The 24437-nt window shown below is 35.9% G+C and overlaps 2 protein-coding genes across 5 annotated transcripts; one reads left to right on the top strand and one right to left on the bottom strand.

The window, feature by feature from the left end:
* Window positions 1-408: 408 nt before the first annotated feature.
* Window positions 409-8571, bottom strand: vsig10 (V-set and immunoglobulin domain containing 10). Of its 3 annotated transcripts, XR_013821339.1 has the most exons (9): window positions 8292-8546; window positions 7731-8024; window positions 6823-7128; window positions 6387-6671; window positions 4917-5195; window positions 3845-3962; window positions 3181-3482; window positions 1883-3094; window positions 410-836 (listed from the first exon to the last, which is right to left on the bottom strand). XR_013821339.1 is itself a non-coding variant. In XM_079872433.1 (8 exons), the coding sequence occupies exons 1-8, from the start codon at window positions 8365-8367 to the stop codon at window positions 745-747; spliced, it is 1344 nt and encodes a 447-aa protein (XP_079728559.1). In that variant the 5' UTR covers window positions 8368-8571; the 3' UTR covers window positions 409-744. The 3 variants fall into 3 exon arrangements, 2 of the variants coding, with proteins under 2 accessions (XP_079728559.1, XP_079728558.1); XM_079872433.1 differs by lacking the exon at window positions 3181-3482 and having other exon boundaries at window positions 409-836; window positions 1883-2025; window positions 7980-8024; window positions 8292-8571; XM_079872432.1 differs by lacking the exon at window positions 3181-3482 and having other exon boundaries at window positions 1883-2025; window positions 8292-8557.
* An 895-nt stretch (window positions 8572-9466) lies between these two features.
* On the top strand, window positions 9467-24024 carry LOC307158846 (uncharacterized protein). 2 transcript variants are annotated; one of them, XR_013821286.1, is made up of 13 exons: window positions 9467-9618; window positions 10249-10360; window positions 10807-10900; window positions 14063-14117; window positions 17297-17437; window positions 18225-18385; window positions 18754-18852; window positions 20063-20208; window positions 20302-20473; window positions 21125-21237; window positions 21814-21901; window positions 22658-23462; window positions 23716-24020. XR_013821286.1 is itself a non-coding variant. In XM_079871808.1 (12 exons), the coding sequence occupies exons 1-12, from the start codon at window positions 9504-9506 to the stop codon at window positions 22709-22711; spliced, it is 1350 nt and encodes a 449-aa protein (XP_079727934.1). In that variant the 5' UTR covers window positions 9467-9503; the 3' UTR covers window positions 22712-24024. The 2 variants fall into 2 exon arrangements, 1 of the variants encoding a protein (XP_079727934.1); XM_079871808.1 differs by having other exon boundaries at window positions 22658-24024.
* Window positions 24025-24437: the final 413 nt, after the last annotated feature.

The following is a 24437-nucleotide window of genomic DNA, read 5'->3' as shown; positions in this document are numbered from 1 at the left end:
GTGTCTACTGCATTTTTACAGGGTAAGGGTTAAGGCGTGTTTTATGCTTCCTGCTCTCAAATACAACACTGTCATTGTGTGCATGTATCTGTTATTTTACACAGCCTTACGTAAATGATGGTTTCCTGTTCTTTTATATAATGCATCACTGAAATTATATATGGATGAATCAGTTAAGCACATTCGAAAAATTGTAATATGAAAAAAGTGATGTCTGTGTATTACAATCTGATAAGAAATCACCATTGGTTAAAAAAAAAAAGACAAAAAAATGTCTGGATGTTTTATAGTAATGCGAATGGGGAGGGGGGGGGGTGCTCAATTGCTATAAAAATAATTTCACAATGTAAACTAAATTGAAATGATACAAAAAAGGCTTCCAATAATTACTTAAGTTTTTTTTTTTATTCATTATTTCGCCATGAAATATGACCCAGACATATTCACCTATACATTTTTATGGAAAGCAATCATTCAAAACCAATTCATTAACAATAGCATTCTGTAACAGTTCACAAACATACTGTAGTATAAAGTAGTAAAAGTTTTAATTTCACTATTTGAAGTCAGTGTATTAAAATCTAATACTGAAAATAAAGACAGGGCCTCTTTAAAATTTTAAGGTCTTTACACGGATCGCTAGAATATTATACAAGTAAAATATCACACAAAAAAAAACGAACAAATAATTTAATACAATTCACAATTTTGAAGAATTGATTTTCTGTATATTTAAGCTGGTCCTTAACAGTCTTCTGACTGATGTGCTGCTTCGGTTTGATCTGGATGAGCTTGACCGGTGTGTTCGGTACTGTCTGCAGTATCCTCATGATCAACTATAAAATAAACATATAGACTTGTTTCAGCAAATCAGAAAGTACAAAGAATAGAAAATTCATCATCAATATCAAACATGGTATATTTTACAGCTGAGAGTATACATCCTCTCTGAGAATCTTATGCAGATTTTTTCAATTACTATTTTAAATGTTTCTAATTTTGTTTTGAAGGTCTCCTACAATAGGATTATATGCATCCAAGGTGAAACCATTTTAATTTTCTCATAACCTCATAACATCACCTCTTTTCTCACAGTGTCTGAAACGGTTCAATCAAGGATTCGGTCTCTGTAAACCGCTCCTTTTCCGAGAGCCTGCTCTGCTCTGATTGGTCAGATGGCTCAGTCTGTTGCGTCGGAAACAAAACGCCTATTATATCTGAAGTTCACCTCCAGGGGCTTCCTCAGCACTTGATACCAACAGTAATGATGGCGTCAGTTTTACTGTATCAATTCAAATTCAGTCCTCATCCTTTAGAAGTGCATGCAAAGTGGATTTGCTTTCACAGCACAGAAAACAACGTCTTCTCGACATGTTAACACAAACCAAACTCTTCCAGGCCTCAGCTACAACTAAGGTGTTTGAGGGCGGGTCAAAATACTAAGCAGATGTTGTCCCAACGAAGACCATAGGCTAGCATTATACATTTTTTGTTACAAACTTACATAGATATGTTACAGAAGTGAGACTGTAATTGCTGACGAGTCATTTCGGCAGTTCAGAAACAATTCTTTCTGGTCTGCAACAATGTTTAGGTAGGTGGCACTGCCAAATGTATGTCCACATGAATGGCCAGCACAGCAGAACAGTGCCCAGAGCATCACACTCCTTTGGCCCTTGTCAAAGTCACTCATATCTTTATACCTTTCCCATCCAACAAGTTGATTATGAGAACTGATTGTTTGCTTATCATCTAATCTACCCAGACGTTAATATGTGGCCTTGTTAGGAGATGGTCATAATTTTTTGGCTTAACAGTGTAAATTCCTTTTATTTTTAAACACAAAAAAGTCTGAACAATATTCAGAAAGCCATTGACTTACTTGATGGTATTCTGTGAATCTCTACGAGTGTGGTCGCATGTCCGTTTGTCACCGGAGGGAGATGTGGAACAGAATCATTGAAAATTTCCTCTTCATCCGAGTCCACTAAACTCAGTATATCCCCTCTGTCATCATCTAAACGACTAGAAAAAAAAAATAGTATAATGCCTCAGCTTTACACATCCTTATTGACACGTTACACAGTTGTAAATGAAATTATTCAATACCCACTGCAAATCAGGTTTATTTGCAAAAATTGACAGAATTTCAGCTGTTTGCAATCAAACAAAATTACAAAAAAATAATAATAACTGATATAGATCAACACAACAATTGTTTCAAGAGGTTTGTCTGAAAATGCAACTTATAATGACTTTCACAGTCTCAAAATTATTCAACCCCCTTGAATAGAATCCCTCAAAACAACACAAATCTGCAAAACAGGTGTTGTCTTCAAGCACACCTGATGCAACTAATCAAGGGCTTCATTAGTTGCACCAGGTGTGCTTGAGCTAGAACACATGAAATATCTGAACTGGCTAGGTTTGTTGAGTATCACGTTTCATGTTAGAAATATGACTAAATCAAAAGAAAGGTCCAAAAAGATAAGAGAAGATATCATCGCCCTTCACAAACAAGGAACAGGATATAAACCGATAGCGAAGGAACTAAATGTTCCTAGAGACACCGTTGGAAGCATAGTTTGCAAGTTCAAAGTTAAAGGAACAGTGATTACACTACCTGGACGGGGAAGAAAAATGAAGCTACTATCAACAGCTGCAACCAGATTTCTGAGAAGGCAGGTTCAGAAAAACCCTTGAGTGACTGCAAAAGACCTGCAGCAAGACTTGGAAGCAACAGTCACTGAGGTTTCAGCTGCACAGTAAGGCGCGTACTAAACGCATGCCAGAACTCCAAGACGTACACCACTACTGACCCAAAAGCACAATAAAAGTGCTCAAAATCATAAATAAGCCACAGAGGTTTTGGGATTCTGTTCTGTGGAGCGATGAAACAAAACTGGAACTTTTCAGCTCTATGGATCAGCGATATGTCTGGAGGAAGAAGAATGAAGCTTATGCTGAAAAGAACACTGTCTGAAGTTAAGCATGTTGGGGCTCTGTGATGCTCTGCGGCTGCTTTACATCCTCTGGCACTGGAAACCTGCAGCGTGTGGAAGGCAAGATGGATTCACTGTAGTATCAGGAAATCCTAGGAGAAAACGTCATGCCATCAGTGAGGAAGCTGAAGCTTGGGCGTCATTGAACCTTCTAACAGGACAGTGATACCAAGCATACCTCAAATTCCACCAAGGCTTGGTTGCAAAAGAAGTCCTGGAAGATCATACAGTGGCCATCAGTCATCTGACTTGAACCCAATAGAAAATCTCTGGTGGGATTTGAAGATGGCGTTTGCAGCACACAAACCCAAGAACATTTCTGAACTGGAGGCCATTGAGGAGTGGGCTGAGATTCCTCAGAAACGCTGGCAGAAGCTGGTGTCTGCTTAAACATCTCGTTTGCAGCAGGTCATAACAGCAAAAGGGTGTTCTACGAAGTACTAAAGATGCTTGCCATGAAGGGGTTGAATATTTTTGAGACTGTGGAAGTCATTAAAAGTTGCATTTTCAGTTGATTTGGGGAAACCACTTGAAACATTTGTTGTGTTGAGCTATTTAAATTACTTTTGTTTGATTTGTTCATTGCAAACAGCGGAAAGTCTGTAAATTTTGCCAATAAACCTGATTTGCAATGTGGGTTGAATAATTTTGATTACAACTGTATGTGGGAAAACACTAAACTTAGATTTTGGAATACTGCTGTAATGCTGTAATGTTTTGCAGTAATGTTCTGTGGTCAAACTTACCTAAATCCTAAACCTGAAAAATAATAAAAGAAAAACATTTACATAAAGAATCTTCATTAAAGCAGTTTTATTTAGGTATACAGTATGGAAAAATACTTACCAATGCAAATTTTATCACGCTTTGAATATACTGTCACACCAACAACGATTCCCAACATCATTATCAAAATGGAGACAAAGACACCAACTACGGCCCCTCCATTATCTGCAGAGGCTGAGAATAAAGATTAAATGCTGTCAAACTGTACATAGTCTGAAACTACTTTTCATAAAAAGGAAAGGAAATTTTGAGGGAGAAGATTTGATACTTTTGGGGGGAAAGGGAGAGGTATTACAAAACAATGTCAGAAACATCTTGTCTGGTCACATTCATGCACAAGTGTCAAAGCTTTAGCATTGCTAGTATTTGAAGTATCTCCGGATCTGAGCTCTGATGTATTATGTAAAACACGCGTCTCATTCTTAAACAAGTGAAATCATTATGCATCTGCTTTAACCCCACAAATTCTGGCAAGAACATGTCTGGGTCATATTTCTAAGAAATTCTATTTTTCTTATAGAAAATGAAGTCTGTTGTAAGGACTATTAAGATGCACCATGACAATATTTCCCCCCAAATTCTACCATAATTCAAATGAGATAATGTTCAATTAATCCAATAATATATATATTGTGTATGTATGTATGTATATATATACACAGTATATATATATTATTGCATTAATTGATTAAATAAATATAAATATATATATATATATATATATATATATATATATATATATATATATATATATATATATATATATATATATATAAATTATACCATTTAAAATAACAAAAAATCTACAAAAAGAAGTGTTGTATTACTATGAGAATCTGCATACAGAATAAAGGTAATCGAATAAAATTAAATAAAAATAATAAAATCATGGGGAATTTGAGGGAAAATATATGCTTGCCATGAAAATGGTGCTAAACTGCAAAAATATTAAAAGTCGAAAAATTAGGTTTATCCTTCTCGATCCTTTATTTATTTTATGTTGGATTTGAGTTCAAATGTGATCTGGACATGTATTAACTAGGATAAAAGGATACTTAAGGATGCTAGGATACTAGTAAAAAAATATATATTAAAAAGTATGGTGAAAAATTCAAGTTTGTAACTTACCCATCACAGTTAGAATCACTTCTAGCTCTCTTGCGCCAAGAGGGTTTTCACTGTAGCAGTAGTAGACCCCTGCATCATCCTTTGTTACATTGATTATAGTGAGTTTGTAAGTGGGTCCATTTTCAGACAAAATATATTTCATGGTGTTGTTGATGACATCGTTCATTTTCTTCCAGACAGTCTTAGCTGGTGGGAGAGCGTTGGTCTCAGAACAGCTGAGGGTGATAGTACTGCCCTCCAGAGCCGGTACCAAGGGGTCTCCTAATGGATACGGAATCTCTGGAAGACACATCAAATATATGGTTTCAACTCAGCTGGAGATGGGTGGAAAAGAGGATGATAAGCATAAACACAAACGGTACTATTTTGGGAATGGATAAAGATCAAGAAACCTTAGTGGCACCAAATGGGATTGCAAATTTTTTTAAACATATATGCAGTCCATCGCACCATTGGTTATGCCGGCCCACTCAAACAAATTGCAGTTTGACTTTTAAGTAATACCTGGGCTGATATAAGAACAATGTACACTAGGGTTCAAAAGTTTGTGTTTTTTTTTTATAGTTTCTTCTGCTCACCAAGGCTACACTTATTTGATCAAAAATGCAGTAAAAACAGCAATATTGTGAAACGTTATTAAAATTTAAAATATATGTTTTCTATTTTAGTATATTATAAAATGTAATTTATTCATTTTTTATTATACATTTTTTTAGGACGCTTTGATAAAAGTTAAAAAGGGCAGCATTTATTTGAAAGAAATCTTTTGCAACATTATGTATTCACTGTCCCTTTTTATCAGTGCAATATATCCTTAATGAAAATTATTAAAGTATTGTTTTTTTTTCTTTCAATTTATTATTATTTTTTAATCTTACTGACCCCAAAATGTTAATGGTCATGTACATAAAAGGAAATGCAAATTAAAAAAAAACTAAAAAGGCACTATTTTCAATATTTCATCTTTCAACCAATATTTTTGTGTTTCTTCAAAGTCAATACACTGAGAAACGTAAAATAACAGTGAAGGCTTTCATCAAAAGGGATAGTTCAACCAAAAATACTTATCATTTACTCACCCTCATGTGGTTCCAAACCCGTAAGACTTTCGTTCATCTTCGAAACCCAAATGAAGATATTATTAATGAAATATGAGAGCTTTCTGTCCCTCTATTGACAGATACACAACTACCAATTTGATGCTTCAAAAAGTTCATAAAGAGATTGAAAAACGAATCCATACGAGTTGAGCGATTTAGTCAGAAAGCTCTCTGATTATATTTAAAATATCTTTTGGGTTTGGAACGACATGAGGGCGAGTAATTCATGACACTGTTTTCATTTCTGAGAGAACTAACCCTTTAAGTATAGAAGGTAAATCTCATGAAAACATATCTGGGCCTATAATGCATATAATCTGGGTCTGATGCATTCAATGATTCTGTAGAACTGTTAGAGAAATGCTCTTACTGAGGGTAAAAGAACAGTATTTCTCCACTCCAGTCACATGATGTCCAGTACACTTCACGTCCTCTTTATCACGCAAAATATGCCTATTCACATGGATCTCCAAGCGTTCTGTCTCCTGGGACGTGGAGTTGATCATGGGACCCTTGGCTATTACAGATTTTTCATAGACCTCTTGCCAGTGCAGACTGGGCACAGGGTAACCTCCATACCAGGTACATATGAACAAGGCATCTGATGGTTCATTTCCCACCTCCCAGCTGCACTCCGGATGCCTCTCTGGAGCGTCTGAAAAAGGGATTACAGACATCACAAATCTAACAAGCAAAACAAATGATATAGAGGAAATGACTATTGAAAATATTCTCAAGGTAAAATGAAAGAAGCAAATAGAGTTGCTGCAAAGAACCATTTATGAGAATACATTTCTAAAACATACAGTAAACTAGGAGTTCCTGGCTCTTGTTCACAGTTGTCATGGAGAGAGTATTCTGGGATGTACAGGTGTACATCCCTTGATCTTGTGGCTGGATTTCGGTTATGGAGAACTCAAGGGGCAATTCGTTCCCAGACGCCCTGTCAGGATTATCCTGCGCCAAATTGTCAACTGTCCATGTCAAGTTTTGTGAGGGATAAGACTCACTGGAGCAACTAAAATACACATCTGAACTTTTATTGACAAATAATGTTCCATTCTTTAGGCGAGTTGCTGGCCTTATGTCCAGTGATATGTTAGTTGGACCGTCTGAAATATAAATCAAATGCACAAACATTAATATGAATTCATTTGACTCTCACAAACCACATCTCATTTCAATCATTTCAGGATCATTACTCCTTCAAATCATTCTAATATGCCTATTTTGCTGCTCAAGAGACATTTATTATTATTATAATTTATTATTATCAAGGTTGAAAACAGTTATGCTACTTAATATTTTTGTGGAAATGTTAACATTTATTTCAAATAGATTTTTTTCCAACACTATAAATTGTCTTTACGGTTACTTCTGATCAATGTAACACCACCTTGCTGAATAAAAGTATTCATTTCTCTCAAAAACTGTTGAGAGGTAATGTATGGTTTGTGTATTTCCTGTTTCTGTAATCTTTCAAATGTTCAAAGGAACTAGACTGATTATTTCTTGTGTTCAGTTAGTCGTCGTTATGTATGGCGGCTATGTTCAGTCACATGGTGGTGGTTTTCTAGGTTCATGCATAGCAGCTAAACCAGAAAAACCTGTTTGAAGTCGGACTCTCTATCTTACAGAAACTAAAGACATCTTATTGCATATCAAAGCTTTGCATTGTCACATTAGTACGATTTAGATATCCATAACACCATACCGGCAATTTTAAGCTGGATGTTTGAGTGAGTTTGCCATGAGCTGTCATTCTTGCATTCACATGTATACAGGCCTTCATCAATATACAGAAGACCACTGATCCTCAGAGAACCATTGTTTAAAATGGAAAGATGCTCGGATGGATTCGAAGGGTTGTGGGTTGCAACAACAGCTCCATCTTTCTTCCACTGATAAAGAACTGAAGACATATTGACTGGCTGGTCATGACACTGAAGTGTAGTATTCTCACCTTTCTCTCCGATAACATACCGCTGCACCTGCTCCTCCTCTGACACTACAGGAAGAAGGACACAGACAATGTGGTTTAGTGATCACTTACAAATATGCAGCAAAAGTACTATGGTAATACCATGTTTTTTTTTAATACGGTACAGAACAGTACTTGATCTAGAAGTGAAATGATGTCACTTACAATACAATAATTACCTAAAGGTACCACCATGGTGTTTGGACAGGTACTATGGTATTCTTGGAAATCCAGTGCCATGTAAATACTAAGAATATCTCAGACTTGAAGCCAGAATAAATGTACCTGACTCACCTGTTTGATGTGACAGAAGAAGCAGATATAGAACTAATGCAGCTATTGTCATTGTAGGATTGTCTGGATGTCCCATCGGATTATGGGATAAAATATTTTCCTTTGCAAATTCGATTGAGTTGCCTTTTGTTTCGCATCAAAAGCTTCTCTGTGAATTAAGTAAATAACCAAAAATATTACTGGGATAAAGTCGTGGCCGTTCTAAATTCGCATTAGGTATTTTGTGTTACGTTTGACTCATGTCCATCTTCAACCAATCCGGCTGTTTACTTGCGTTTCTTTCCCGGAAACTTTGAAATTGCTGTTTGACCACACCCTTACCTGCGCTCTTAAAGGGATAGTTCACCCAAAAATTGAAATGTCATCATTCACTCACCCTTATGTTTTTCCAACCATTTATGAGTTTCTTTCTTCTGTTGAACACAAAACAAGATATTTTAAAGAATGCTGGTAATAATCAGACTTTAGTCAGACCCTTTGACTTCCTTATTATTATTTTTTCCTACAATGGAAGTCAATGGGTGCCGTCAGCTGTCTGGTTTTCAACATTTTTTAAAAAAATATCTTCTTTTGTGTAACAGAAGAAAGAAACTCTTACAGGATTGGAACAACATGAGGGTGAGTAAATGATGACAACATTTTCATTTTTGGGTGAACTATCCCTTTAAAGAGACACACACCACATTTCACATGCAAGGTGCCCCAAAGTCGAGTCTTGCAGGTTGATCAGGTTCACACAAAGTTACACTCTGTTCAGAAACTCCAAGCTCCAAAGGTCCTCTCAAAGTATCACTCATATTATATCCAACAACCGTGCATTACTGTGGTTTATGTAATGATATGCTGATTCTGGAGTTATTGTTGCCGATGAAATTAACCTGATTGATTTCCCTAAAAATGAAAATTCTGTTATCATTTACATTTGTTCCAAACCTGTATGTCTTTAATGTAGGCCTAGTATGGTATTTCGCTTAAATTCCTGTTTTTTTGTTTGTTTTTTGTTTTTTCAATTTTAAATACTACGTTAAAACTATTAAATATTTGCTATATTACTTATTTTTTATTTAGTATTAGCTGTTTGTGCAACAAAATTTTCACCTCCGTTAGAGGGCGCCAAAGCTTTGTGCATTTCTGACGTCTTCATGTGTGCGACATTATTTTGGTTCCCCCACGTTTGTTGCCGTGGAAAATCAGTCCTACCCGCTTTCCAATATGTCAGGCTGTAAGAAGCCACGAGCTGTTGCAAATCCTCTGGAGTCAACCATTACAACACCGAGTGAAAGAATACTAAAAGAATGTCACACTTTATATATCGACAACGAGAACGGTAAATAACGAGTAGCAGCTACACATTCATATGTAAACACATGTTGCTGTTTTGTCTTTGATATGATCTAAAACCATATGAAACACAGTAAGGTGCAAATCAGCTTGAAAGTTCATCGTCCGAGACATGTAATGTTGTTAGTTATATTTATACTGTGTCATTCTTTCAGAAGGCGGTGTCTAAAAACAGTCAACTGCCAACCTAGACAGTTTCGGACTTTACATGATAAATGCCATGACTTGACTATGTAGGCACAGCTCACCGGCTTTTGACCAGTTGTCTCTGCTTGTCACGGTACTGCAGATTATGGGTCCATAGTACAGTACAGTACAGTAATAGTAATAGTACAGTACATGTAAATCGGTGGTTATACGAGATCTTCAAGTTAATCGAAACTGAAAGGTCTTTTACTGGAATATGCCTTACATTATTTACAGTATACAGGTGCATGTTTGTATGCACTTTATCAAACACACCCACATGTGTGTGTGTGTGTGTGTGTAGATAGATAGATGTAATTGAAGTTAATACTGTGTGTTATAGTATTACCCTCTTTGCATCTTTAAATTGTTGTTGAGAAGCAATCATGTACTGATAACGAAGTTCTTTTTGTCTGAATGTGTTTGACAGGATTGGTGAAAATGGCAGAGAGTTTGGGAGTGAGACTGTTACCTCCTCGGAAAAAGATTATAGTTATGATCATGGGAAACCATTCTGCCGGAAAAAGCTCCTTCATTAACTGGTAATCAATCACACCTCTCACATCAAAAACACCTTATATCCCAAAATGATCTGGAGGTCATTTTAAAGATTATACAGACACACATTTTTTTTTTTAATGAGAATCACATTTTCTTTTCCCCTACGTTATATCTCAACATTAAGACAGTGGTTCTCTACCCTTTTGACTTCATTGTACACAAAAAAAATATTAAAATGATTATTTTTAAGGATAAGGATTTAAAAAATATGTTTTACTCACAATTTCTACCGGGTAAAATATTTTAGAGCTCGGCGTAGAAACTAGAAAAATGCACAATCATTATAAAAATGCCGTTGTTTTAAGATTGTATTACTTTACATGATGTTTTCCAGGTCTAGAAATAAAACTTTTATAAAAAGAGGATTAATAATATATATGTAAATGGGGATAAAAATATTAATAAAAAGGAGATGACTATCTTTCAGGTATGTGGAGGAGCACATACAGAAGACAGGTGTGGCCATAGAGACTCAAGGCTTTACGTTTATAACCAGTGGAAGAAAACGAGAGTCACTAACTGTAAGTACATCTACTGGTTCACCAGAAATTTGATTATTGCGAGAAAGCTGCTAAAAAAAACCCTGTATATGTAGCAAGGAAAATGTTGTTTGCATTTGATTATTAGCGCAGATATTTATCTGTTTAGGATAGTATAGTATAGTCCGTTTCGCTCATATGTAAGATCAACAGAGGGCAAAGTAATGGCAGTGAATATAAAAACACATGAACAGAGATGAAAAAAAAAAATACTGATCATTGGATTTGATCCACATTAGATTTCAGAATACATTTTTTACAGAATTCAAGTTAGCAGTGTTATTTTTCTTATTTTTATTTTGAATTAGCTTTTATTTTTATATTTTTAGTATTTGTATTAATTTTAGTTTCATTTAGTCAGTTCATTATGTTCTTTTTGTTATTTTTTATATTGCTATTTAGGTTTAATTTATTTTTTATTTCAGTTTCAGTGTTAGTTTTTATTTATTTATTTCAGTTAATTGCCAAGGCAGCATTTATTATTTTCTTTAATACTCATATTTTATTTTATTTCAGCTTTTTTTTTAAGTAACAGGAATGTTTTAAATAGTTTTAGTTTTAGTTAACGATAATAACCCTGGCATACCTGACCAAATCTAACATTCAAGGACATTTATATGTATTTAATACATAATCCATCTCCATATACCAGCAGAGGAGCACAGATAATGCATATATACAGAGGATAGGCCTATATATACACACACATCTTCTATTTGTGAGGTTTTGTATTCACTGCCATTACTTTGCCCTCCTGATGGTCATAAATATGGCGGATGAGCGGAAAGTCACATGACTGAAACAGATGTGCATTTGTGGAATGGTGGCTGTGTCTTGCCTTCAGAGGACACGTTCCAAGGTAGGAAGAATTCAAGACACGTACGAATCCAATGTTAGCATCACTTCCTGTCTCCTGAGATACCTTCATCTGACTGATTTTTTAAGGCATTATAGATGTATCCTTCGCTGCCTTCGATATCCCACAATCCTGTGCGTTCCATTCTGTGACTGTTGAGCTAAAAAATAAAGATGGCGTCTGAAAGTTGCGGTTGCTGGTCAGTTTGTGTGTAAATGTACGTTTTTGACCAACGTTTTCCACTTCTAATGTCATTTCTAGCAAGAAAGTACTATTGTACTAATAAAATATTCACTGAGTTATCACCAAAGCTCTCTTTATTTGGCTGTAGATCATTAATCCGTTACTCTGCCTCAGAAGTCTGTCAGAAATCAGTTTCTTAAGATGCCTTTGTTGGCAAACGCTGCCTGCAAAGTCATTGCCTGATAGGGCAGCGAGGCAACAAGTCTAAGATTTCAGACGCAGCCTGAGGCGATTAATAATGACTCATGGGTCAAATGTCGACACTGTTGTCATTAAGACCAGCTGCCAAAACCAAGCTGCAAAGAGATCAATCCAAGAAAAACACATTAGCTGAACCTGTTTGAATGCATTTTTCGAAGCTTTAGTACTTATAAAGAGACAGTATTTTTAAAGAAATGTTTGTTTGCTTTCAGCCACCAATAATAGTGTCATAGGCTCAGATTCATTTGGTACATTTTGACGTTTAAAGCTTCAGAATGTTTCCTCCTAAAATCAGAGCAAGAAAATCCTGCCCAATCCTGTTCCCTATTATTTCCTGTTCTCACACTATTTTCATCTCTATTGGCACAAGTCCAATAAACGTCATTGTGAGTAGATACAGACACCATCTCATTTTTTTGTTTCTTCAGCTGATTGAGGAGGAAATTCTTCAGAATGAATTGAAATATGGTCAAATACGCTGCGAGTGCTTCACTTGTAGCTGATTGTAGCATTATCAAAATAGCTAAAATGTTATCCCGGCATAGGAGTTGAAATCTGTAAAGCTTTCTGTGGAATTCTGCCGGTGTAAATTCCATTCGAGCTTACTAACTGACGTTCTGATGTGTGATGACATCTGTGAAGGCTTGCATTTGTGTGCAATGATATCCACTGTTCAAACATCTCAGATGTACCAGTTAAATACTGTTCAGATTAAGAACATAAGATAGACCTACAGAAATGAACAAGAACAAATAAGATCTCTTTATATTCTCCTAGAGAGAAATTACAGCTGTTAGCTGCTTAAATAATCTTACATACACTTCTGTTTAAAAGTTTATAGGGTCAGTAAGTTTTTTTGTTTTTAATTAATACTATATTCAGTTGTTTTAAACCTGTATGAGTTTTTTCTGTTGAAAATAAAAGAAGATATTTTGTAGAATGTTGGTAACCAAACCATTGACCTCCATAGTATTTTTTTTTTTTTTTCATACTATGGAAGTCAATGGGGACCAGCAACTGTTTGGTTACCAACATTCTACAAAATATCTTCTTTTGTTTTCAACAGAAAAAACTCATACAGGTTTAGAACAACTCAATGGTGTGTAAATGATGACAGAATTTTCATTTTTTGGTGAACTATCCCTTTAATTTGATAGCTTTAGTTTATACTCTTTCTGCAATGGTCTCAGTTGTGTCTATTTATATTTCTCTTTAGGAACTGTAGGAGAAACATCTGAGATACTTAAAATATAACTTAGTTCTCCATTAAATCTCCATAAAAGAGCAACCCATGAGCAATGCAATGTTCTTCTGATGGATGCAGATTATGGATCCAGTGTTAAGAAGGAAGCAAGAGCAAGAGGGAAAATTGTGCATGCGTGCATGTGGTGAATGCGTACACAATATCACAGCTCAGTCAGTCGCTTCTTCTGGAAGCAGAGGGGTTGTCTTAAAGACACAGCGTCTTTTTTTCCCTAGCATATAGGACTCTCCCTCTCCCTCTCTCTCTTTCCTTTTCCGTCTCTGTGAAGAAGACCTCAACGTGAGTAATGTAATCGCGGCGAAGGAGTGATATGAAAGCATTATCAGCTCTTTACAGGAAGAGCCTTCCAGCAGAACAGGAAGAGAGCTGCAGTGTGTCCGAGAGCATCACACCATCATCACCCAGCCTGCAGAGAGAGAGAGAGAGAGAGAGAGAGAGAGAGAGAGAGAGAGAGAGAGAGAGAGAGAGCGAACGGGGAGCCTCCCTACAGTGGGCCTGGCTTCTGACTTCACACCACATACTCCTCTTTAAATGTGTCTTATCTTTCCTTTCTCAACATGTTTGCTTCTCTTCCTTACAGGGAAATGCAACGCTTCACCTCTACCCACATTTCAGACCTCTACTGGAGTTCAAAGGTAGGATATTATAATCTCAGATTGCTATTTAACTTTAACTCTGCTGTCAAAAGATTCATGTGCAGTATATTTAAATATATTAAACAGAACGTTTAGGTTTAATCAGCATTGTAGAGATGTTATATATCATAAGCAACATCATTTATCAATGTCTCCAATCTCATCTCTTGATTTCAATATTTCAGCACCTTTAAATGGGATTTCTGGTGATGTATGTTGCTCTGATTTACCTGTTCATCATTTTTTTTTACATTGCAATTCATTTTTGTAGTCTTGCACACCTGTATTTCTCTGTGCATACATAAAATATTCATATAAAACGAATAGGAATATTTCGTCTGTTCCATGCGTATCGAATGTGAATAAATAACAACATAGGTGTTGATTATTGCCGCATGGTAGCACAATTTACTCTTCAAATGTTTGTAGTTTATAGTACCTCTTAAGCTATTTTCCTCTTTTAATGCTTCGAAATTAGACTGAGGTTGATGAAAATGTGTAGTCGAGGCAGGAGAGTTTACAGCTATGACTAACACCTCACACTGACTCATGCGAGCGTATGTACGGCCAGCGCTGTATCCGAAACATAGCAACACATCTCATTCACACGCTCCTCGATAAACTCTGCTGACTTCACGCTTTTCACTGTGCATTTATGTAAGAGTCCAGCTGATGTCTTGGTCGGTGTAGGTGAGTGATCTTTGGGCGTGTCAGAGGTCATCAGTGATCGTGCAGTTTTCCTTCAGTGGGCAGTGTGGGTTCACCTGGTGCAGAGAACCAGAATGAGTCATTCACATTGACAATAGTGCAGCACTGGTGAGATACAGAGGGAGAAATGTCTTCCCACATTACTGCTACACAGAACATATATGGCGTATTGTACAGCCATCACACGCTGTATCACGAGCCTGATATAATTACGAGATGCGTTCTACTTGTAAAACATGCATGCATCCTTCCATTTTCATGTACATTGCACTTTATTTAAAGTAAAAAACACAATTTTCTGGTTATTTTTGTCTATATGAATCTCGTTCTATTTTGTTTGAAGTTTTTAGCCAAGTTGAAGCGCATGAACAAGTTTTCATGCGCTTGAAAACCTCCATAAGGTGTCGCAGTGAAGGTTTTGCTTGGCTTCAAACGTGTGGTTGTTAGGGTGTGGCTTTGTGTAGGAAAGACTAATGAGATTTGCGATTGGTGCATTGTTTGGGTGTGGTTTGGGCCGGTTTGTCCTACCTCAAAAAGTTTGATACTATCATTATGACTCGGGTCTGTCCGCAGTGGTGCTGCTTTGCAGTTTGGAGATGATGCTGCACTTTCTTGACCTTTGACATTTCCCCAGTGGACTAGATCCCTCGGTATCTCCTTGCACCTTTCAGCAGCAGTGTCAGCAAAACGTATCTCTCAGTTACCTTTTCACCTTAAAAAAAGATCCCGGAGTGATTATTGAGCATATCACATGCACATGACTAAATCTGATTTTAATTACGTAGTGCCTGTGGAATGAAAGTTTGGGGTCGGCAAGATTTATTTATTTTTTCTAGAAATGAATGCTTTTATTCAGCATTAAATTGATCGAAAGTGACAGTAAGGACATAATATGAAGAATCCTGGAAAAAATGTATCATGGTTTCCACAAAAATATTAAGCAGCAGCAGCAAAATATTAAGCTGTTTTCAACATTGATAATAATGAGAAATGCTTCTTGAGCAGAAAATCATGAATGATTTCTGAAGGATCATGTGACACTGAAGACTGGAGTAATGATGCTGAAAAGTCAGCTTTGCATCACAGGAATGAATTTCATTTTAAAACATTTAAAAATAGAAAACACTTATTGTAATAATATTTCACACTATTACAGTTTTTACTGAAGTTTTAAACAAATAAATGTAGCCTTGGTGAGCATTTCAGTATGAATTCAATTATTTATCATTAATTTCTCATTAAAAGCTAAATTATCTAGAAACATCCACATTAATTTTATAGTTTAATACTCTTTCTGTATGTAAGTAATGGTCTCGTCTGTGTCTATATTCCATTACAATAATCAATTATACTTTAAAATACATTTAAAAATAGATATAAAATGATAATAATAATAATTCACAATATTACTATTTATTTTTCATAAAATAAATGCTGTTTTTGGTGATCCGAAGAGACTTCTTTTAAAAATCTTGCTGACCTCATACTTTTGAATGGTGGTGGAATACTCATAAGGAAAGAGAAATCATACACTTTATCATCTACATCCATTTTATATCTTTGTAGTCTTGCTGTCTGGAAACATTTGTGAATTTAAGGAAGTTTAGAAGAAACATTGAGTCTCTGTGACTGTTTTACCAGAGAATTCCTGCAGGTCTTACTGCACACGTTTAAAATCAATGTATTTTCTGTAATAGGAAAGAAAGAGCAGTTGAGAGCGAGAGAGATGGACAGACAGATTTGAGGGTGTGTTGGTGCACCTTTGGTGAATGTAGATGAGACGGAACAAATCGGGTTTGTGCGAGATCCTGCACACCTGCAGCCACTATAAAGAGCTTCAGTGTGAACCGCAGATGTGTTGTGAAGGTAGCATAATGAGACATGATGTGTAGTTTCTATGCAGATTTAAGGATATCAGGTGTGATGTTACTTTTTCTTAATAATCTAACCTATGGATTTCACCTGCCTGATGACAAAAAAATGAATATTTTTAGTTAAAACCACCCCGAAAACCTTAGCAATTACATAGAACGTGCTAAAATCATTCAGAACATGTAAGCAACCATTGTGGCAATGACTTTTGCACAGTGAAGCACCAGTTGCAATCTTTAGAAAATGTGAACATGTTGCTTTATCTTAAATACTGTACATGCTTTTGAAGTATTGGCCGGCTGGCGTTGCTTCACAGTCGTTCTTCACTGGCTAGCTTTATGTGGCTGTACCTTAAAGCTGCCAGTTGAAGAGCTGTTGTGGGTAACCATTACAACAGGCCACCAAGAGGGGCCATGCAGGAAAGTGGGACGAATCAGATTTGAAGGGCAATGAGTCAATAAGAATTCATCGGCATGTTTTATTTATTTATTGAAATGTAGTTTTGAAACATCTGTGCAGATTGATACTCCACATGATGAATCCATAAACGTTTCTAATTCCAGCGCAGTTTTATAAACGCCTGCAGTTGTATATTGTAGGTGTCACGGATTACCTGAGCGCTGAGATTTCCACCTCCAAGCAGAAGAAATTCAGCCTGGTGACGTTTGTGGACACTCCAGGGTTGGTGGATGGAGATATGGTGTACCCTTTTGATGTCAACAATGCCATCACCTCTTTTGGTAAGGCTGTGTCTCATCATTTTGGACAATTTTGTCTTCTATAGCCTACTTTAAAAAGGAATTTTCTTGGTGGTTTTACTCTTTTAATGAGCAGAGCCATTTTTTCTGTTAAGAGGAACTTCTTTTAATATTTTTTTGGCTTTTAGACAATGCACTATTGAGTTGATAATGTTAACTAAAACTATTAAAAATCATTTTTGTTCATATAAATATAAATAAAAATATTAGATGGGAAAATTTCAACTTAAAAAGGGTACATGCAAATTCAAACTGAAATAAATTAAGTTGACTAAAAATATTAAACCTAAAAATGAAATAAATACAAGTTAATATTATATAATAATAGGATATAAATGATTATTAGTGGATATACACATTGGATGATTGACCAATCAGAATCAAGTATACAAGAGCATCGTTAAGATGATTTAAGTCGGGAGATTTTAAAGTGTACAGTCTTTCTCGGACCAATAAATATTGATGTAGCAAATTGGATTGTGGCAATTATATATTGTAGCAAGTTGCAAATCCTGCTTCCAGGCTTGTGGCTTAAATTAAAGCTTATTGGCTATTTTAAAAAAAGGACAAGCCCTTGGATTCATATCATATGTCCCAACCCAACATCCTGTTTCAGAAGGAAATGTCAACGTTGGAAGGCAAATTTGTCAAACCTTTTAAGATTGATTATCTTTTTTAAGCTGATGAGACAATATGTCAGTGTTTTATGTCCTAGTTAAATCACACAACTGTTATTTGAATATAATTTGACGTATCTGTGTGTATCCAGGTGAGCAGGCAGACCTCGTCTTCGTGTTCTTCGACCCGATGGGACAGGCGTTGTGCAAGCGTACACTGAACATCGTTGAGAAGCTGAGTGAGAAGTGTGGAGACAAACTGCGCTTTTACCTGAGCAAAGCTGACGAGGTTGGACGAGAAACGGACAGACAGGTGTGTGTGAGTGTGTGTGATTGTGTGTGTGTGTGTGTGCATGCGTGCCTTCACTGCCCTTAAAGTCAATATGAACATTCAAACCTGTTTTACTTCAGGAATCTGATATATTTACGTCTGCAATAAAATGCAGATTGGGATTTGATTTAACAGGAAGATGTATTAATAAAGTACATAAGGTGATTTCAAATGTCATGTTGACTTTAATGTGTGGTCATCTTGCCATAATAATTTGTTCTCAGACAGGAAGCCAAACAGGTGTTATTACGAATCTAATCTTCTGGGAGTTTCTATTCAACATGAACTCATCTTAAGGTCAAATGTCTCCGTCAGTTATACTGTACATGGTGTTGTTTTTATTCCCACAGCGAGTGATGATGCAGATTGTCCAAGAGCTGTGCAGGAGACCTGGACTCAACAAATGTGGCTTTGAAATGCCCACGATATACATCCCCAACTCTCAAAAAGTAAGAAATGATGGTAACAGATTGCCATGTTGGTTAAATGTCTATGGTTTCCCTCCTAGAACTGGAATCAGACATGAGTAATGTAAGCTTGCCCATGATGCACTGCTGTGTCAGAAATGGATGCATGTCTTTCTGCAGCATTTACTGTCAACAGAGACTCTTAAAGAGAATTAGACGCTTTTCTTAAAGGCCCAACTTAAAGCTACAAAGATAAAATGGGCTGATTCTATTAAGATTTCTTTCTAAGTGGTCTAGCTAAGATTTCAGACCGGTTATAATGCACTACTGTTCAAAAGTTTTCAGTCCCATTAATATTTATATTCAGTAAGAATGCATTAAATTGACAGTAAAGACTTTTATGTTACAAAAGATTTCAATATCAAATAAACGCGGTTCATTTGAACTTTCTTTTCATGAAAAAGAATGATCAATTTTCTACAAAAATATTAAGCAGCACAACTGTTTTCAACATTGATAATAATTAGAAATGTTTCTGGAGCAGCAAATCAGCATATTAGAATGATTTCTGGAGGATCATGTGATAATGATGCTGAAAATTCAGTTTTGCATCACAGGAATAAATTACATTTGAAAATATATTCAAATAGAAATGAGTTGTAATAATATTTCACAATATTACTGTTATTATTGTAATTTTGATCAAATGCAGTCTTGGTGAACTGAAGAGACTGTTCCACAAACATTAAAAAAATCCCAAATGACCCCTAAACTTTTAAATGCTAGTGTATATTTGGTCTGCGATATCAGTCAGTTTACCTAGGATATATGAAAAATTACCAAATTACTGTAATCACAAAATAACTCTGATATTCTGTTATGAGCAGTTCATATCCTCAAAATGATTAGTTTCTATATCAATACTCATAACGGCAAAATGCATCCACATGCGGCTTTGTTGGTAATGACAGCAAACTACTTCATCACTCCATTAATTCAGCTCTGGCAAAATGTTGGTTGTTACATTGCTTGGCAACTGTAAACGGCCTGTAGTTATGATAAATAGCTATATTACTATATCAATTGTTTGTTTAGAACTTTTATAACACCGCTCAGCTCAGATGTGGTAATATAGCACAGCCTCTTATAGCCTATTGCTTTACTATGCAATTGCACATGACACTACTAGTATAGATTGTTGATGTAAAGTGAATATAAAATGATTTAAATTGATTTTGGTTTGTGTGTGCAGCCCAGCAGATGCATCAACCAGATTGATGAGGTGTGTGAGACCATTGAGAAGAGCATAAACCAGGCAGTGCAGAAAACACTGGACCAGCTGGAGAAAGACTGTAACCTGGTCATCTCTACCATCAACCATACACTGGAGCAGGACCGGTACACATCCATCCATCACGTCATCTGTTCTATACCATGACTCATGTATAATCTAATATTTATCAGTTTGGCATGGATTTGTCTTTCCCTCAGGGTGAATGCGAGCTGTAATAGAAGCAATCGGTTTAATTCATTCCTGTGCGCAGTTCTGGGAATCTTCCTTCCGTCGCTCTTCATCCTCAGCTTCATCATCAGCACTTTCGCTGCAGAGGAGCTGGACACTCTTGTTGGAGAGGGGTTGGCTAAAATGCTCTACTTTTCCACAGTATGTACTGTTTTTTGTGTTTTCTGAAATTCTGTTTAAAGGGATAGTACACCCAAAAATGAAAATGCTCTCAGCCTCATGCCATCCCTGATGTATATGACTTTCTTTCTTCTGATAACAAAGATTTTTAAGAAAATGATAGTCCATATAGTGCCATTGAATAAGTGCCACATGTTTGATGCTCGAAAAACCACACACAGCGAGCGTGACGATAATCCATACAACCCCATTGGACAAATCAATGTCCTCTGAAGCAAAACGATTGATGTGTGTAAGAAAAACACTAATTTTATTAAGTCCTTCCCTGCCATTGACTAAATTTCCTGTCATTTATGAGACAACGCTTCCCTGCCATTGACTCGTCATTCCTTGTTTTCACTGTTATGCGGTGGGGCCGCTTTAAATGTTTAAATTATGTTGTTTTCTTACATAAACCTATCGTTTCACTTCATCAAACGTGAACTGAGCACCGCCCCTTCACCCAGAGATTGATTATTTTCCTAAAAATCTTAGTTTGTGTTTAACTGAAGAAAGTCATCTGGGATGGCATGAGGGTGAGTAAATGATGAGAGAATTGTCATTTTTGGTTGAATCTATCCCTTTAGGATTTCTTTGTCTTCTGTTTGTGTGTGTGTGCTTGTGCTTTAATAGGGAATAGTGGTGTATCTGTGGGACTGGATTCCTGAAGACTGGCAGATATGGTTTGTGATCACCTTCGGTGCTCTGTGCTACTTCATGTTCTTTCTGGCCAAATATTTTGCACGGTGAGCAAACTTGCCTCTAATCGTTTCCTTTTGTTGTCACTAGGGGGCACCGTAACTCTGATATCATTTATATTTATTTACAGTATGTAGCACTTTATCCTTTGGCTATTTTGGAATATCATACTAACATTACTGTTTATTCTACAGTGCAACAGTGTGTAATTTTTCTGTAGATATAGAATAGCCAGATACCTTATTATACAGCATGCAAAGAACATATCCCACAATGCAATGCATTTAACTTGACTTTTTTTCTGGTGCAACAAATGAAGATTTTAACATCCTTTTCTCCACTTTCACAATGCAAAAATATACTATTGGTTAAAAAATGCAAAATGACCAGCTTTGTTTTCAAGATGTCAACTTGACAACACTTGTCAGCTACATGGAAATTATAGATCTTATTGTGAACAATTTATGTTTCATTTTTAAAAACTTTTTTTGACCTCATGTTTAGTCAACTGGATATTTCGGTGAAAACGACAGGCTTCTCTCTGGTGACGTATGCAGGACTTCTGAATCCCGTTTTTGTAATGGTCACTTCATGAGTTTAATGAATGCTCTGATCTCCTTCAGTCAGGGCAACAAGACGCTTACTAAGAGAGAGAAGAAGAAACTGGCGGAGTGCAGTGATTACATCCAGGATGTCCTCAAATCCAAGAAGGTACGACATACATTAGCTTTGCTATCGATGTTTCAATGTTCAACAAATCAACTTAATCCAACCTGAAGTGGTTTGTTGATCTCCCAGTAGGGTTAGGTGATGTATTCAATATTCACCACTGTGAATATCATTATTACACTATTTATACAGCCATACAGTAGTCTCATAATCCTTCCTTGTGTTGATAATTACCATACTGTTCAAAAGTTTTTGAAAGAAGTATTTTTATTCAGCAAGGCTGCATTAAATTGATCAAAAGTGATGGTAAAGCCTTGCAGCCTTGGTGATCATAAGAGACTTCTTTACAAGGCATCGTAAAATCTTACCAACCTCAAACTTTTCAACATGAGTGTGTTTTAATAAATAGTGTCTCTGATCTGAACTTCAGTAACAAATCTGGCATGAATGTGATTCTTTTTTTTTAAATTAATTCTTGATTTATTGCAGCTCGATTCCACATTCTTTTTCATTTGCACTTTTCATAAAAATCATTTAATATACAAATTTTGACATATACATTAAAGATTATAAAATATATATATATATATAAAATGTTGTTACAATGACCAGCTGACAAGTGCCTAAAACCCCTCTGAAACCACCAGACCAGCTGACCACTAGACTCAATGCTGGTTTTTCAGCGAGCATGTGAGAGTATCACATAAAAACAGCCTGCATTTGAAATGTACCTTTAGAAGGATTGCAGATGATGTTTATCTTCTTCTAATCTCGTAATATTTGTCATCTTTGTTTTAGCGGAAACTGTACGAGGAGTATCTTCGTCAGTGTGCTGCAGAATATGATTTCTGAAGGAAGCCGGAATGACAGCTGTTGGTCACATCAGAGTCGTCAGAATAATTCATAAATCACATCCGTGTGTGTGTGTGAGTTAAAATACTGATGTAGTTTCATTGTTGCGTCATAAAAAACAAATAGGTGCCTTTTCGTTAAATGTGAATAGTGTTGAACAAAATGTGACATACAAACAAGACCTCAGTATTCTCTTACACCAGCTAGTATTTCTATTTGAAGCATTTTTTTATCATCAGACCTAGAACTGTTTATTATCAGCATATAATGACTCCATAAACGCTGATTATCATGAGACATTAGCCTGGTTTCTGCAGCCTCCAGGTGCACTGTGGGAGAAACCAAAGGTACGCTTGCCCACCTTATATTCTCTCTACTCAGTGACATTTCTACTTTTGATATGATATAACAGAAGAATTTCTCCCAGCAGCCACAGAAGAAACTGTGAATGTACTGTTGCATGTTCATGTTTGTCTGTGTATTTTTATGTGGTTTATATATGATGTTTTGTAGTGGTTATCAGGGGTTTGAAGTGATGTACAAATGTTCAAATTGTAGCTATTTTTTAGGGCATTGTTTTTTGAATTCTATGAACTTGCGTCAGTCAAACCATTTTTGGACTAGCTGGTTTTGAAGATGGATTTTAATTGTTTTAACCGTCCATATATACAGGGTGAAATCACAAACTGATAGATTTCTTTATTTTATATTGTTTGGTTTTTCAGCTTTTTAAATGTAAATTTAAGAAAATGTCAATTTAAAGGGATAGTTCACCCCAAAATGAAAAATTCTGTCGTCATTTACTCACCATCAAGTTGTTCCAAACCTGTAGGAATTTCTTTCTTCTGTTGAACACAAAAGATATTTTGAAGAATATGGGTAAACAGACCCCATTGACTACCGTAGTATGGCAGAAAAAAAAATACAATGCAAGTCAATGGGGACCATAAACTGAAAGTAAATGATGACAACATTTTCATTTTTGGGTGAACTATCCCTTTAAGAAACTATAGCACTTCCATGACTTTTAAAAGAAAATGCCTTTACCTCAGTACTGCAAAAACGCCTTTCTTAGGGCTGCAATAATACTCATATTTCTTAATGTTTTCACAGTGCTTTTACAAATGGATATCATTTTAAATTCAACATTTAAATTGATGTTTTTTTTAGCTATGCTGATTTTTTTAACCGTCTTACAGAACAAAATGTCTTCTTTAATTGACTCAACGCTTTGTATTCCACTGTCTTATAATAAATAGCTTAGTTGTGTAAATTTGAAAGAACAAAAAGCACAATAAAATGTTATAGCAACAAATTTATTCATCATTTTGTATTCCACCAGAACCTGTCCCATATGACTGAAACCTCCGATCCCTGAGTTAGTACCAAAGAAAAGCTATAGGAGGTCAGAGCTACAAGAAAAGCATTCGTTATTATTGCGCACAATCTAAAAATACAATCAACAATCAATCAGTCTGTCATCAATAAATCATTTTACGATTAGTCAAAAAAAATACAGGCCTCGACTTTTATAATACGAGCATTTCTATAGATAAAGTTATAGATTTAAATATTTGTCGTCTTGTGCAATTAACTACCAGGGCAACCACAGTTCCCATGAGCAAGAGGTATATTGTCATCGTTAAAGGTCAGCGAGTGTTTCAGGCCAGTCCTGCTGCACGCGCTCATGCTTCAGTCAGAACATTCAGAATGACTGCATCGCTTT

Source organism: Squalius cephalus (assembly GCF_949319135.1).
Source record: "Squalius cephalus genome assembly, chromosome: 5".
NCBI lineage: Eukaryota > Metazoa > Chordata > Actinopteri > Cypriniformes > Leuciscidae > Squalius > Squalius cephalus.
The sequence above is the reverse complement of the archived record's forward strand: the minus strand, read 5'-3'. Positions and strand labels throughout refer to the sequence as shown.